This window comes from Geotrypetes seraphini, chromosome 6, assembly GCF_902459505.1.
Source record: "Geotrypetes seraphini chromosome 6, aGeoSer1.1, whole genome shotgun sequence".
NCBI classification, from domain to species: Eukaryota; Metazoa; Chordata; class Amphibia; order Gymnophiona; family Dermophiidae; genus Geotrypetes; species Geotrypetes seraphini.
The window spans coordinates 195146358-195161103 of NC_047089.1; the positions used below are offsets into that span (position 1 = coordinate 195146358).

Sequence of the window (14746 nt, forward strand, 5' to 3'; positions counted from 1 at the left end):
CTCTCTGCCGGGTCCTGCCTACTTCTGTTTCCATGAAGGCAGGACCCGACAGAGAAGAAGGCCCGAAGCTGGCAAAAGCAGCAAATTGTGAATGCTGCTGCCTGAAGAAGTTCATGACGCCAGGTCATGGGTGACAGAAGGAGGAAAGGGAGCAGAGGGGGAAAAACTTGCTGCACCCAACTGGAGGGAGAAAGAAGATGAGGGAGGGAATGAAACGAGATGCCAGGGATTGGAGGGAAGGGAGGGAGGAAGAGATGCCAGGGCATGGAGGGAAGGAGGAAAGTATGCCAGACCAAGGGAAAAGGAAGGGGGAAAGGAAGGAGGCGATGTCAGCGCATGGAGGGGGAGGGAGAGATGGAAGAAAAGGAAAGGAGGGGAGCCTTGTTCATCTGGAGGATACTACTTGAGGGGATTCTAAGCCGGTTCCTGGCCTCCTGCAGCAGCGGTCTGCAGTTGATTTTTCTTTGCTGGCAGGCATCTACAGAGACGGACCCCCTGATGTCATCGGGTCCGTCTCCAACGTCTTAAAACTAGCCGCCGCCGCGGCTGAACCGGGAGCCTTGTTCATCTGGAGGATACTACCCGAGGGGATTCTAAGCCGGTTCCTGGCCTCCTGCAGCAGCGGTTTGCAGTTGATTTTTCTTTGCTGGCAGGCATCTACAGAGACGGACCTCCTGACGTCATCGGGTCCGTCTCCAACATCTTAAAACTAAGCCGCCGCCGCGGTTGCGGCCGCAGGGGCGTGCCCTAAGGGGCCCGCCAGGCCCCTTGGGAGCCACGAGGAGCTACGAGGAGCCCGGGAGCTGGAAGCCGGTTGGTAATATAAAAGTTTTCCTATAATTTTTATATGACTTTAGAATATGGGAAAAAGAAAGATAAAACCTAAAAGTTCTACACCAGTGGTATCTGGTCCAATGGATAGACATTTATTATTACTTTCTGACAATCCACCAGTGGTACCACCAAATGTAGATTCCTCCTTGTCAGGAGCCTCAATAAGTCCTCTCAATCGTACTCCTCCCCTTCATCCGGTACCCAGTGATAGTGGGAATATAACACCCACTATATCCGATGCTCAAGTGATTTCATCCACCCATTTAAGTAAATTAGTATATGCTGAAATACCTAAACCATTGATATTTTCTGGTGGAGTGGATGAAAAAACACGAACAGAGGAAACATAAAAGACTTATGGTTAGGTATATCCAGAGTTGAAGGGTTTCTCAGGACAACGATGAAGCAAATGGGAGATTATTCTCAGTTAGTTTCTTCTAAATTAGAAAATGTGGATGCTAATTTAGGTTGTTTGGATAAACAACTAAATGTGGTGGAAAATCAATGTAATAATTTGCTAGCTGTCTCTGTATCAGCTGTTAAAGATTCAACAGTAATACACTCAAAAATTGAATCTATGGAGAACATGAATAGAGTGAAAAATCTACGCTTGGTCAATTTTCCAGTAACTCATTTATTGTCACCTGAGATTTTATTAAGGAAGTTTTTTAAAGAAGTACTGGGAATGACCAATGCTGAGAATTTTCCAATAAATAATTATTATTATATCCCTCCAAAAAAACTTGAATCTGCCCAGGAGGTGGACCATCTGACCACACCAGAGGTAAATTTGACTGAATTTCTAGAAGATACACAGGATGTGATTCAGAGTCGGTCCACCCTGGTAATAACATGCATGAGCGAGATGGATAAAATGTTGATAATGAGACTTTATTTTAAAAACAGGTTAATGAAATTTTGTGGGGATTTGGTTAGGATTTTTCCGGATGTATCCAGAACCACACAGTTGAGGAGGAAAGAATTTTTGAAATTGAAGGATAGAGTGTTGGCACTGGATGCATCCTTTTACCTGAAATTTCCCTGTAAATGTCTGATTAAGCTACAAGATATCGAATATTTTTTTTGGGATCCTATACAACTACAACAATTCTTAATTGTAAGAGAAAAGAAATAGAAATGAGATTTGTTTCACCTTGCTGAAAAATATGAGGAGAATTAATATAACAGTATCCCAGTTTAAGGAACGATTCAGGGTTCATTAAATATGAACCAAGAATCATTATCCTTTATATTTCTTGAACTTTATTTTATTAGAAATAGCAATATATACTCCCCATTAATGTGGGCTTGAAAGGAGCTTTGTATGTATGATTTGATTATGTATTGTTTTATGTGATTTCCTTTTTCTTTTGAATTGTTGGATATTGTAATGTATTCAAAATTATAATTAAAAAAAAAAAAAGGAAAGGAAAGGAGTGAGATGCTAGAGAATCAGGGAAGGGAAGATACCAGACTGTGGGGTGCGAAGGAAAGAAAGGAGAAGAGAAAGATGCCAGAGCATAGGGGACGGGGTGGTAACAGAGAGAGAAAAATAGAGAGGTGACACAGCTGAAATCAATCATGTACAAAGGAGAAGAGAAGGGGCACAGGATAGACAGTTTATTGAAGGAGCATAAAAAGAGGGAAGATGCCATATGGAACGGGGAGAGGGCGGACAGTGGATGGAAGGGGCTGATGCTGTATGGAAGACAGAGTGGACAGATGCTGGCTAGAAAGAAGAGTGAAGACAAGATGATTAAAGCAAAAACGACAAAAGGTAGAAAAAATTGTTTTGTTGCTTTACGTAGAATCAAATAGTATTGTATCTATTGATTAAAGTTTATAAATAGGAAATGGAAATAAGGCAGTTTTGGGGGGACTAAACCCCTTTCCTCAGGTCAGGACAGGATACCATAACAGCAGGGGTGCCCAAATGGTCGAGCGCGATCGACCTGTAGATCGCAAAGGCAATGTGAGTCGATCGCGTTGCCTTGGCAATCTTTTTCTTCCTGCCTCCCTGAGCCAGGCCAAGCACGTAGATGCGCCGGACTCACAAGACTTCACTTCCGACGTCAATTCTGACGTCAGAGAGGAAGTTCTGGGCCAGCCAATCGCTGCCTGGCTGGCCTGGAACTTCCTCTCCGACATTAGAATTGACATCAGAGGTGAAGTCTTGTGAGTCCGGCGCTTGTACATTCCTGGCCTGGCTCGTGGAAGCATGGAGAAATCAGCATGGTGGCTTAGGGGGTAGGGAAAGAATCGGGGAAGTGGAGAAATTGGTGCGATGGCTTGGGGGGGCAGGGGGAGAGAGAAAGAAAGAAAGAGAGACAGAAAGAAAAGGGGAGGGGCAGAAAGAAAAAAATATTGGATTTATAGTCAGAAGAAGAAAGTGCAAACAGAGACTCATGAAATCACCAGACAAAAAGGTAGGAAAAATGATTTTATTTTCAGTTTAGTGATCAAAATGTATCTGTTTAGAGAATTTATATCTGCAATAGCGTTTTTTAGCGCAGGGAGCCTATGAGCATCGAGAGCAGCACAGGGCATTCAGTGCATCTCCCTGCTCTAAAAACCGCTATTGCGATTTAGTAAAAAGGGAGGGGGTATATTTGTCTATTTTTGTGTAGTTGTTCCCGAGGTGACATTGCATAGAATCGTCTGACTTGACCTCTTTGAAAACCCATGGAATATAAATGATAATTAACATTTTCTTTGCATACAGTGTGCTTTGTGGGTTTTTTTTAAATTTTATTGTTGGTAGATCATTTTGACTTGGTCATTTTAAAAGTAGCTCGCAAGCCCAAAAAGTGAGGGCACCCCTGCTGTAGAGCCATTTCTTGTATGACTGGATGAGCTATATTTATCTTTTTTTTTTTAGTTGTTTAAATTCATGCAGAAATAAATGGCTAGATTGAACCCAGTGACTTCATTAACGCCTGTCCCTTTTTTTAACTTCTATACCATTTGAAAGAGAGCAAATACTTCTTAAATTTAGTAAAAATATTCTGGCACAAGTGTCAAACCTTAAAAAAGGAAGTCATATTGAGCATTGGAAAATAATAATAATAATTAACTAATAAAAATAGGGCTCCTTTTACTAAGTTACGATAGTGGCTTTAGCGTACGCCACGCGCGCTAGATGCTAACGCCAGCATTGAGCTGGTGTTATTTTTCCCATGTAGAGCAAGGGTTTGTGCGCGCTAGACATATGTTAGTTTAGAATAGATAGGTATAGATTAGTTTAGGTTAGGTTAGGGCCCTGCTGAAAGAGTCTACCTTGACGTGGTTGCAGCCTTACAAATCTTTTGGTCAAAGAGTGCAGTAACAGATAAAAGTATGTGTGTATTCGGCCCATGGAAGAAAGGGGGGGGGTCGGGGTGGAAGGGGTGTGTGGGGGACCCAATAGGATTGCTCAGTAAGGGGCCCAGAAATTTCTGATGGCGGCCCTGGCTGTAGGTCTCACCCTTGACCCCGGATGGGAACCACAGCTTGCTGACTTTTTCACAGTCAGCATTAGAAGTCGGAGGACCTGAATGTCAGCATGAAGCGGGAAAGGTGGAGATGGAACCCTTGGTAGAGTCCCCCGGAATAGCTATCCCTGCTTCCCTGATTAAACCAGCGGTGATAGACATGGAAACATTATGGAGCGCTTTGGAGACTTTACACAAGGTATGCTCCCAGTTAGTTGTTTCCACACAAAATTCTAACATTAAATTTAAAACTTTTGAAGAGAAACTCCAGCAACAGTCTCATAGAATGGACAAATTGGAGAAATCTGTGGCAGATGGGAAGATTACTACTAATTTACAAGTTAAGGAAAAAGCTTTATTTACTAGGAAAATTGAAAATTTGGAGAACGCTAATAGGAATTTGAACTTAAGACTTTTAAATTTTCCTGTTTCCAAGTTTCAGTCTCCTAGGGATTTATTTCAGTCCTTTTTAAACATAGTTTTGAAATTTCCAGAAAATAATATGCCACCATTACAAAAGATATATTACTTAAATTTACCAAAGGAGGATAAAGGGAATGCATTACCAGGAGAATTGGATCTCACTGGTATGCTGGAGACATCTCAAGAAGAAATAGTGACTAGAGCTACTTTAATGGTAACTTTTGTTTTTCTTCAAGATAAAGAAGCAATTCTTCGTCTATTCTATAGGACTGATAAGGTGGAATTTCACGGATTCAAAATTTCTATATTTCCTGATGTATCAAGTGGACACAAGCCAGACACAAGAAGTTTTTGGCCTGTCGTCAGTCTGTTTTGAGTTTGGGGGCAGCCTTTCAATTACGTTTCCCATGTAAATGTTATATTACATATCAGAGTAATAGATATATTTTTTATGAACCTGATCAATTGCAGTTTTTCCTTGAAGGTAAAGTAACCACAAGAATTCCAGAGACCTTCATGGAATCAGCCAAGCAGGCCATTAGTTAAATAACTCCAACTGCACTCTGCTATTTGATTTAGTTTAGTATTATTTCCTGGAATCCAACTACCCTTGGAAGTGATTGATTCCTTCTCTCCTTAAATTGTGGACTTTAGTCATGGTCACTGTGTGTTATTATTTTATAATTGGTACTTGTTTTCCTTATTTGAGTATGATATTTCCTTTCAAGTATTGATCTATTTGTTAAGTTGTTAAAGTATAAATAATAAAACTCTGCATTGCAAAGGATTTGAGAATTCACAGTTGTATCACCAATCCCTGCTTTTGGAGTCCTCCTTGAAAAGATCCCATCCTTCCAGAGTTTATGCTACCGTTCCTCCTGGAAGGGAAGGGAAAACCATGGACAAGTTTGGACATCGCCTCTACCAAAATGCCATGATGTCCTCCAAAGTCCTCAATTACAATTTTCATTTTGTCACTTATTTCAAGTTCCTCATTGATCTCCTTCCTAAATTTCTCAGCTATTTAGATAACATAGAAGCACTTCGAAAATCAAGAAGTCATAGCTACTCTGTCACAACTCAGATTAAATCTTCCCCAGTCTTCTTGTGATGCCTTTGAGTTGTCCGCCAGGGTGACTGCTTGTTCTGTAGCAATGCGCCGTCTGGCCTGGCTTTGCACCATTGACATGGACCCTAAACTTCAGGACCGCTTGGCTAATATTCCTTGTGCAAGCAATGACCTCTTTGATGAATCTATTGAGGCAGCCACCAAGAAATTGTGTGAACATGAAAAATCTTTTGCTTCCATTGTCAGACAAAAGCCTAAGCCAGCTCCTGCCAAGCCTGCACAACCTCCTCCAATTTCTCAGAGGCGTTTTGCTCTGAGAGCAGCTCCTTACACTCGTCCGCCTCCCAAGAAACAGCAGAATCAGAAGCAACAAAAATCTCAACCTTCTGCTGTACCTAAGGCTGCGCAGTCTTTTTGACTGTCTCAAACAGAGCATAACCTCCACCATTCTGTCTCTGTCTTCTCTTCCCCCCCATTGGAGGTCGTCTTCATCATTTTTATCACCGATGGGAGACAATTACATCCGACCTCTGAGTGCTGTCAATCAGGGAAGGATACTCTCTTCATTTCTCTCAGGTTCCACTAGAGCTTCCTCCAAGAGAGTATCCTTCCAGTCCATCCCAGTCTGCCCTTCTCCTTCAGGAAGCTCAAGTTTTGCTTTGTCTCCGTGCCATCGAACCAGTTTCTTTAGAAAAGCAGAAGAGGGGGTTTTACTCCCGTTACTTCCTAGTTCCGAACATAAGAATTACCACTGCTGAGTCAGACCAATGGTCCATCGCACCTAGCAGTCCGCTCATGTGGCGGCCCCCAGGTCGAACACCTGTGCCCTAACCGAGACCAGCCCTACCTGCGTTCGTTCCGGTTCAGCAGGAACTTGTCCAACCTTGTCTTGAATACCTGGAGCATGTTTTCCCTTATAACAGATTCCGGAAGAGCATTCCACTTCTCCACCACTATCTGGTTGAAGAAGAACTTCCTTACATTTGTACGGAATCTATCCCCTTTCAACTTTAGAGAGTGCCCTCTCATTCTCCCTACCTTGGAAAGGGTGAACAACCTGTCCTTATCTACTAAGTCTATCCCCTTCAGTACCTTGAATGTTTCAATCATGTACCCTCTCAATCTCCTCTGTTCAAGGGAGAAGAGGCCCAGTTTCTCTAATCTTTTGCTGTACAGCAGCTCTTCCAACCCCTTAACCATCCAACGGTCCCACCGCTTCCTTTGCGGGTCGTTTCCCCTTAATGTATCGAAAGAATGGCTTGAAGATTTTTGCCTCCTTGGCTATTTTTTCCTTGTCTCTTTTGGCCCCTTTTACTGCTCTATGGCACTTGAGTTGATGCTGTTTGTGCTTTTTTCAGTTTTCATCCATTTTTGACCTTTTTCATTCCTTAAACGAAGTCTTCTTGTCTCTGATCGCTTCCTTCACTACTACAATGAACGACGCCGGTTCTTTGATATTTTTCCTCATGGCTCCCTTGTTGATATGCAGTATATATAGATTTTGCACCTGGGTCCTTAAAAAGGGACCATGCCTGCTCTAGCATTTTAACAATGCTTATCTTCTTCTTGATCTTTTACCCTACCATGAGTCTCATCCCTTCAGAATTTCCTTTTCGGAATTTCAGTGCCGTGGCTGTCATTCTGGATCGATGTTTCACACCTGCATCTATGTCGAAGCGGATCATATTGTGATCGCTAGTTCCCAGCATCCCCTCTACTTCTTCATCTTGTACCTGTCCTCGTAGTCCATTTAGAATTAAGTCCAGAATTGTGTTTCCTCTCGTGTTTTCCTTGAAGAAGATGAGCGATCTGCGACCCATACTGGATCTCAGGGCTCTCAACAAATTTTTAGTCAAAGAAAAATTTTGCATGTTGTCCCTGGTATCCCTTTACCCCCTTCTAGATCAAAATGATTGGTTATGTTCTCTGGATCTCAAGGAGGCTTATACTCACATCCCCATTCATCCAGCCTCCCATCAGTACCTCAAATTTTGGGTGGGAAATCTGCATTACCAATACAGAGTGCTACCCTTTGGCCTGGCTTCATCTCCCAGAGTGCTCACCAAGTGCCTAGTGGTGGTAGTAGCAGCTCTAAGCAACCATAGTCTTCAGGTGTTCCCCTACCTAGACGACTGGCTCATCAAAGATTCAACATCTCAGGGGGTTATTGTAGCGACCCAACGGACTACATGGTTTCTAGAAAGCTTAGGATTTGAAATTAACTTTCCCAAATCCCATCTTCAGCCCTCTCAGAATCACAGGTCATCGGAGCTGTTCTGGACACTATCCAACTCAGAGCATTCCTTCCTCAACAACGTCTGGATGCTCTTCTTCAATTCTGTCATGCAGTGTCTTCCCGCTCTTCAATCTCAGTGATACACATGATGGTACTACTAGGTCACATGGCCTCCACAGTTCACATGACTCCTTTTGCCAGACTTCACCTCAGAATTCCTCAGTGAACCCTGGCATCTCAATGGACATAGGCTTGTGAACCACTCTCTGGACACATTACAGTCACTCCTTCGTGGAGACAGTCTTTCCACTGGTGGATGCTCTCTTCCAATCTCTCCAGAGGCTTGTGTTTCAAACACCCCCTCATCAGAAGGTCCTCATGACAGATTCCTCGACCTATGCATGGCGGGGCTCATCTCGATGGTCTCCGTACTCAAGGCCACTGGACCAGCATGGATCTTCAGTGTCACATCAATCTGTTGGAACTCAGAGCGATCTTCAATGCTCTCAAAGCTTTTCAACATCTTCTTCATGACCAGGTAGTCCTCATTCGGACGGACAACCAAGTCACCATGTACTATGTCAACAAACAGGGAGGGACGGAATCTCTCTCCCTTTGTCAAGAAGCTCTGAAGGTTTGGGACTGGGCAATCCTCCACAATATCTTCCTGAAAGCTGTCTACATCCAAGGGGTGAAAAACTGTTTGGCGGACAAACTGAGTCATCTTCTGCAACCTCACGAATGGACACTCAATTCTTCGCCTCTTCATCACGTTTTTTCACAGCGGGGAACTCTTCAGATAGATCTCTTTTCGTCTCCCCAAAACCACAAACTGCCTCAGTTCTGCTCCAGGATATATTCTCATCGCCTCGAGGCAGATGCTTTCCTACTGGAATGGACAAATCTCTTCCTTTATGCATTCCCTCCATTCCCTCTCATTCTCAAGACTCTTGTCAAGTTGAAGAACGATCATGCCACCATGATTCTGATAGATCCTCGGTGGCCGTGACAACCTTGGTACTCCCTTCTACTTCAACTCAGCAGCAGGGAGCCATACCTTCTACCAATTTTTCCGTCTCTGCTTACACTGAGTCAATGATCTCTACTTTAACCCAACCTGCAGTCTCTACATTTGACAGCTTGGTACCTCTCAATATAACTCCTCTTCAGTTTTCTTAACCGGTAAGAGACATTTTAGAGGCTTCTAGAAAGCCTGTCACTACCACCAAAAATGGACTAGATTTTCTACGTGGTGCATCTCTCATGATAAGGAGCCTCAAGATTCCTCCTTATCTTCTCTTCTGGATTATCTTTTGCACTTATCCATCTCTGGCCTCAAGTCTACATTTATCCGAGTCCATCTCAGTGCAATTACTGCTTTTCACCAGCCTATTGAAGGGAAACCCCTTGCTGTTCATTCGGTGATTTCCAGGTTTATGAAAGGACTTTTCAATGTCAAACCTCCTCTCAAACTGCCTCCAGTGGTTTGGGATCTCAATGTTGTTCTTGCTAAGTTAATGAAGCCTTCATTTGAACCAAGGTCTATGGCTCATCTGAAGTATCTTACTTGAAAAGTGGTTTTTTCTCATTGCTCTCACATCTGCTCGAAAAGTCAATGAGCTACAAGCATTAGTTGCTGATTCACCTTTCACAGTTTTCCATCATGATAAGGTGGTCCTCCATACTCATCCAAAATTCTTACCTAAAGTGGTTTCAGAATTTCATCTCAATCAATCTATTGTACTTCCAATATTTTTTCCAAGACCTCATTCTCATCCTGAAGAATCAGCTCTTCATACTCTAGAATGTAAGCGTGTTTTGGCCTTCTACTTGGAACGCACCAAACCACACAGAATTGCTCCTCAACTTTTTGTCTCCTTTGATCCAAACAAGTTGGGACATCCAATTTCTAAGCGTACCATCTCCAACTGGATGGCTGCTTGTATCTCTTTCCGCTATGCCCAGGCTGGACTGCATCTACAGAGTCAAGTTACAGCCCACAAAGTCAGAGCCATGGCAGCTTCAGTAGTTTTCCTCAGATCCACTCCTATTGAGGAAATTTGTAAAGCTGCCACCTGGTCCTGGGTTCATACTTTTACCTCTCATTATTGTCTGGATATCTTCTCCAGACAGGATGGCCATTTTCGCCAGAGTATTACAAAATTTATTCTAAGTTGCCAACTTTCCCACCATCCCATTCTGGTTAGCTTGGAGGTCACCCATAGGTGAGAATAAGGCTGCCTGCTTGTCCTGGGATAAAGCACAGTTACTTACCATAACAGTTGTTATCCAGGGACAGCAGGCAACTATTCTCATAAGCCACCCACCTCTCCTGGTTGGCTTCTCTGTTAGCTATCTGAACTGAGGAAACTCGCCCTGTGCTGGGTGGGAAGGCATTCGCGCATGTGCGGTGCGGCTGACTCAAAACTTCTGAAGTTTTCTACAAGTAAGTATGCTTGCGAGGCTGTCCACATCCGGACCCCGTGGATGACATCACCTATAGGTTCTTATGTTCTTAAGTAACTATGCTTTATGGGACCCTCCGCTAGCATGGGACCTTAACTTACCCCCTCTTCTACGAAACTGTGCTAGCAGTTTCTAGTGTGGGGAGCCATGCTGTATGTGCTGCGCTGCACCCGACGCTCATAGGAACTGTATGAGCGTCAGGAGCAGCGTGGGCCATTCAGCGTGGGCCTCTTCTACAAAACTGCTAGGGCAGTTTTGTAGAAGAGGGGAGTTAGTTATAGATCAATTAATGAAAGTCCCTTTTGAACCTTTGGGGTCAACCATGTTAACATTCCTCACATGGAAAACAGTCCTCCTCAAAGTGCTCACATCGGCATGGAGAGTTAGTGAGCATCAGGCTCTGATTACCTATTATCCTTATCTCCAATTTTTTCCAAGTAAATACAGATGTGGACTCACCCGAAGTTCCTTTCAAAAGTTGTTTCAGATTTCAATCTCAACCAGACTATTTCCTTCCTCCGCATTCCTCTCCAGCGGAAGAACATCTCCATACCTTGGACTGCAAATATTCCTTACTGTACTATACTATGCGAGTTTACTATATAAGGAAATTTCAATCTTCCATCAAACTAACCAAGTTTTTGTTTGTTACAATCCCTCCAATTGAGGACACCCAGTCTCTAAAAGAACTATATCCTCATGAATTGTGCACTGTATCAACTTCTGCTATACCAAAGCTCTAGAGTCACCTCCTGACTCAATTGGAGCACACAGAATACGAGCAATGGCTTCTTTGATAGCACATTTTAAATCCTTACCAATTCAAGATATCTGCAAAGCTGCAACCTGATCCTCCATCCATACATTCACCAAACACTACTGCTGACAATCAGTTATTAGAAACTTATTTGCACTTAATTTTTTACCTCCACCCATTTGCTTCTTAAGCTTGTGACTCACCAGCAAGTGTACCTACATTTTCCTTGCTTGTCTCCAGAGAAAGCAAAGTTGCTTACCTGTAGACAGCAGGGGAATGCAGCCACACTTGCCCACCTTCCATAACCTCAGTACACAATTACTTTCTTTGCTAGTGACAAAACTGACAGGAGTAGGGGCATGCCCAGTAAGCTCAAAAGCTTACTACTAGGTGAGAGCACCAACACACAGGCTCAGTCAGAGGACTTCATCAGCAAGTGTGGCTGCATTCTCCTGCTGTCTACCGAAAATCCCTGTTACAGGTAAGCAACTTTGCTATCAAGGCTGTGTAGATATACATATATGGGCATCAGCTTTCAGTATATTACATGTATATTCAGTGCCATGGACTATACTGTGCACAGCAGTCCTGGGTTTATCTGTTTTTGTAAAAACCACTGCTAGCATTTAGAAAATACACTGACCTTTGGGTCAAAATATTGATTCATCCAATTGTACAGTTACATACTGCATATTAAATATAAAATAGATCTCAATATAATTTTAAAGAGGGGAAGTTATTAATGTGGACTACCATTAAGACATGTTATTTTAATGTTAACAAAATACACCATAGGAGCCTAATAAGTCCGTAGAAATGCAAACAAAAAAAAAGAGCAGATCCTATGATGCATGGAGTGTTTTATTCTGTGCTGCAGCTGTGAGAAGAGAGAGTTAACTAGTAGTAGTGCTCAGCATTAGCACATGTGGTATAGAGTGTGTGTCATTGATATTCATGCATATTACATCTGATGCAGCCCATGTAAGGGTGAAAAGTAGCCCACATCAGGTAGTTTTAAGGACTTCTTAAGACTGAATAAATTTATTTGGTATCCTGTCCTTTTGATTTTAATGTTAACTCCAGTTATTAGAAACTACTGTAGGTCTCATTACATAAAATAGGACCTGTGCTAAAACAGGAGAAGTTAATGGTTAAATAACACATCTTAATGGTAGCCCACATTCCAATGGTAGCCTACACCCCTAAATATAGTGAAAAATAAAAATAAATGTACAGATCTGCACTTTTTTTCAAATTTTTAGCATTGTCAAATGTGGACTGGCACAGTGTGTGAATGTGAAGAATATTAGTCTCAGTGACAATCGTACTTCTATTGTACAAACGCCCATGGGAAAATCTTGGTGTTGGAGTTTGGATTACAAATTAAATATGGACATCCCTCATGTTGGAAGAGTACCAGACGGGGCAAAATGTGATATTGGAAAGGTAAACAGAAAGAATGGAATATTTTTGCATATCATTTTCTATTACTACTATCTTGTGCATGACCAGAAATCTGTTCGTTTTGGGAAATTCTCAAATTTTCTGATGTTCAGTGGCTCATTTCATACATTTTACCAATTAGAACATTTGAATTATTTATTTAAAAATGTATAGCCCACTCCATCCGCAGTTCTATGTGGGATACATGCATGCAAATCAATTGTGTATGCATTAATTCATACCTAATGTGCATTACAAAAAAAAGGTTCCCAGCATTCTTCCCTTCTCATTGCCTTGGTTCTAACTCTTCCTTCTGTACTAATTGTATTATCATATCTATTAGGTAATGTGTATTTATTAGCACTCCTTACAAAATTGATGTGCATTCCTCCTGCCGATTTCGGATCTGGGGTGTGTCGAGGGTGTCCTCAGGCAGGAGGGAGTGGGCATCTTTCCTGCTGACTGAGGAAGGAATCTTCTGCCCACTGCTGCTGCTGCTCTCATTGCCAATTGAGCTGATCACTACAGGGGAATCCCAGATCAGCTGAAGCCACGGTTTTGGGGAGTCCTGCCAGCTCAGTTGATCGGGGATTCTTCTGCATAATCAACTGATGGCAGGCTGCAGACTATTGTCCAGATCCTCCAGCAAGGATACTGTAGGTACCAGAAATGTAGGCCAGGGTTTTCCAAACACAGATGGCACACAGAAATTTTACAATTTAAGTAAGTCCCATGAACCCCTTTCCCCCAAACCAACCCCCCCAACTATCCCCCCAATAATATACACAGGGCTTCCCCCAAAAAACTTCCATCCCCACATAAAATAAGAAAGCATTAGTTCAACTGTTCAGTATTCTGCTCCATGAGGCAGTTTTGCAACATATAATATAAAGGAATGGTTCACATAAGCACAACTAGCCTGTTGAACCGGGAGAGAAGGGCCCAGACTGAGATAAAATCCCTAGAGAGGGAACAGAATAAGGAGGTCTATGATAGGTAGTATGTTCCCAGGAAGGGCTGCAACATAGGAGCCAACTTTTCAAAATGATTGTGGTGCTCAACTTGGCACAAATTCCGAAGTCCATATAAAGGAAATTAAAGCATAATGAGTTATGAACACAACTAGCCATGCTGTCTTTAAACAAATAGCACAGCAGTTGGTACACACACGGGGAGGACTTGTGGGTAAAACAAACGGCTAAGATGTACCACTACAAATCCCACCAGTCTCTCTTCCCTCCAAACCCCAACTAATCTCCACAGTTTACTATCCTGTTCCAAGCTCATGTACACCACACTCACACTGTGCCTTTCAGCCCACTGTGACCCATTTATACAACCAAAAAAACCCTGAGAGAAAAAATATATAAATCATATAGATTCACAACTAATCAAACACATTAAATCAAGAGAATCCACTATTTAAAAATAACATAAATTCATTTAAATAATCCAACAATTTAATATTTTAGTTCAATAATTTAGTAATAACCAAACAATTCCAGAATTCAGAGAAAGGAATACAAGTTATCATCACATTTGCATATCTCCAGAAAGGACAATAGTGAACATAAACAATGAATGATAGACATATACTGAAATAGCTCACTTAACTTGGAATTCATTCAGACTTCAAACTAAAGTCCAAGGAGACATCCGAGGAAAGTCAATGTTCATAATCTATAACTCCTAAATTCATATGCAATCAAATCCCTAAGTGTGTCATTAGGATAAAGTGCAGATGCAACAATCATGTGATCATGTCATCAGATCATGTTCAAAAGCATCAGTGGTAAAACTATCCAGTAAAAGGCGTTGAATACAAAGACATTCCATATCAGTTTTAACTCCCTCAACACGAGCCGTGTTTTGATAATACTCTTTATTAAATCAGACAATGAGTGATGGAATTGAACCCAGTGATCCACTAAGGGAGAATCAGTCTTCTGAGTTCTGATACAACTTAAGTGCTCTGCAATATGAATTTATACAACCCATATTCTCCCCCCCCAGCCAGTATTCAATAGTTCCTCTTCTCTACCTACCTG

General features: G+C 42.2%; 1 protein-coding gene across 2 annotated transcripts in view; it reads left to right on the plus strand.

Annotated features, from left to right (window-relative positions):
- LOC117362044 (disintegrin and metalloproteinase domain-containing protein 9-like) overlaps positions 1-14746 on the plus strand; it is a 202136-nt gene that overhangs the window by 114661 nt on the left and 72729 nt on the right. For both annotated transcript variants that reach the window (XM_033947779.1, XM_033947778.1), the window contains exon 3: positions 12518-12701. In XM_033947779.1, the coding sequence (XP_033803670.1) occupies positions 12518-12701 (184 nt within the window). The remainder of the gene's footprint in view (positions 1-12517; positions 12702-14746) is intronic.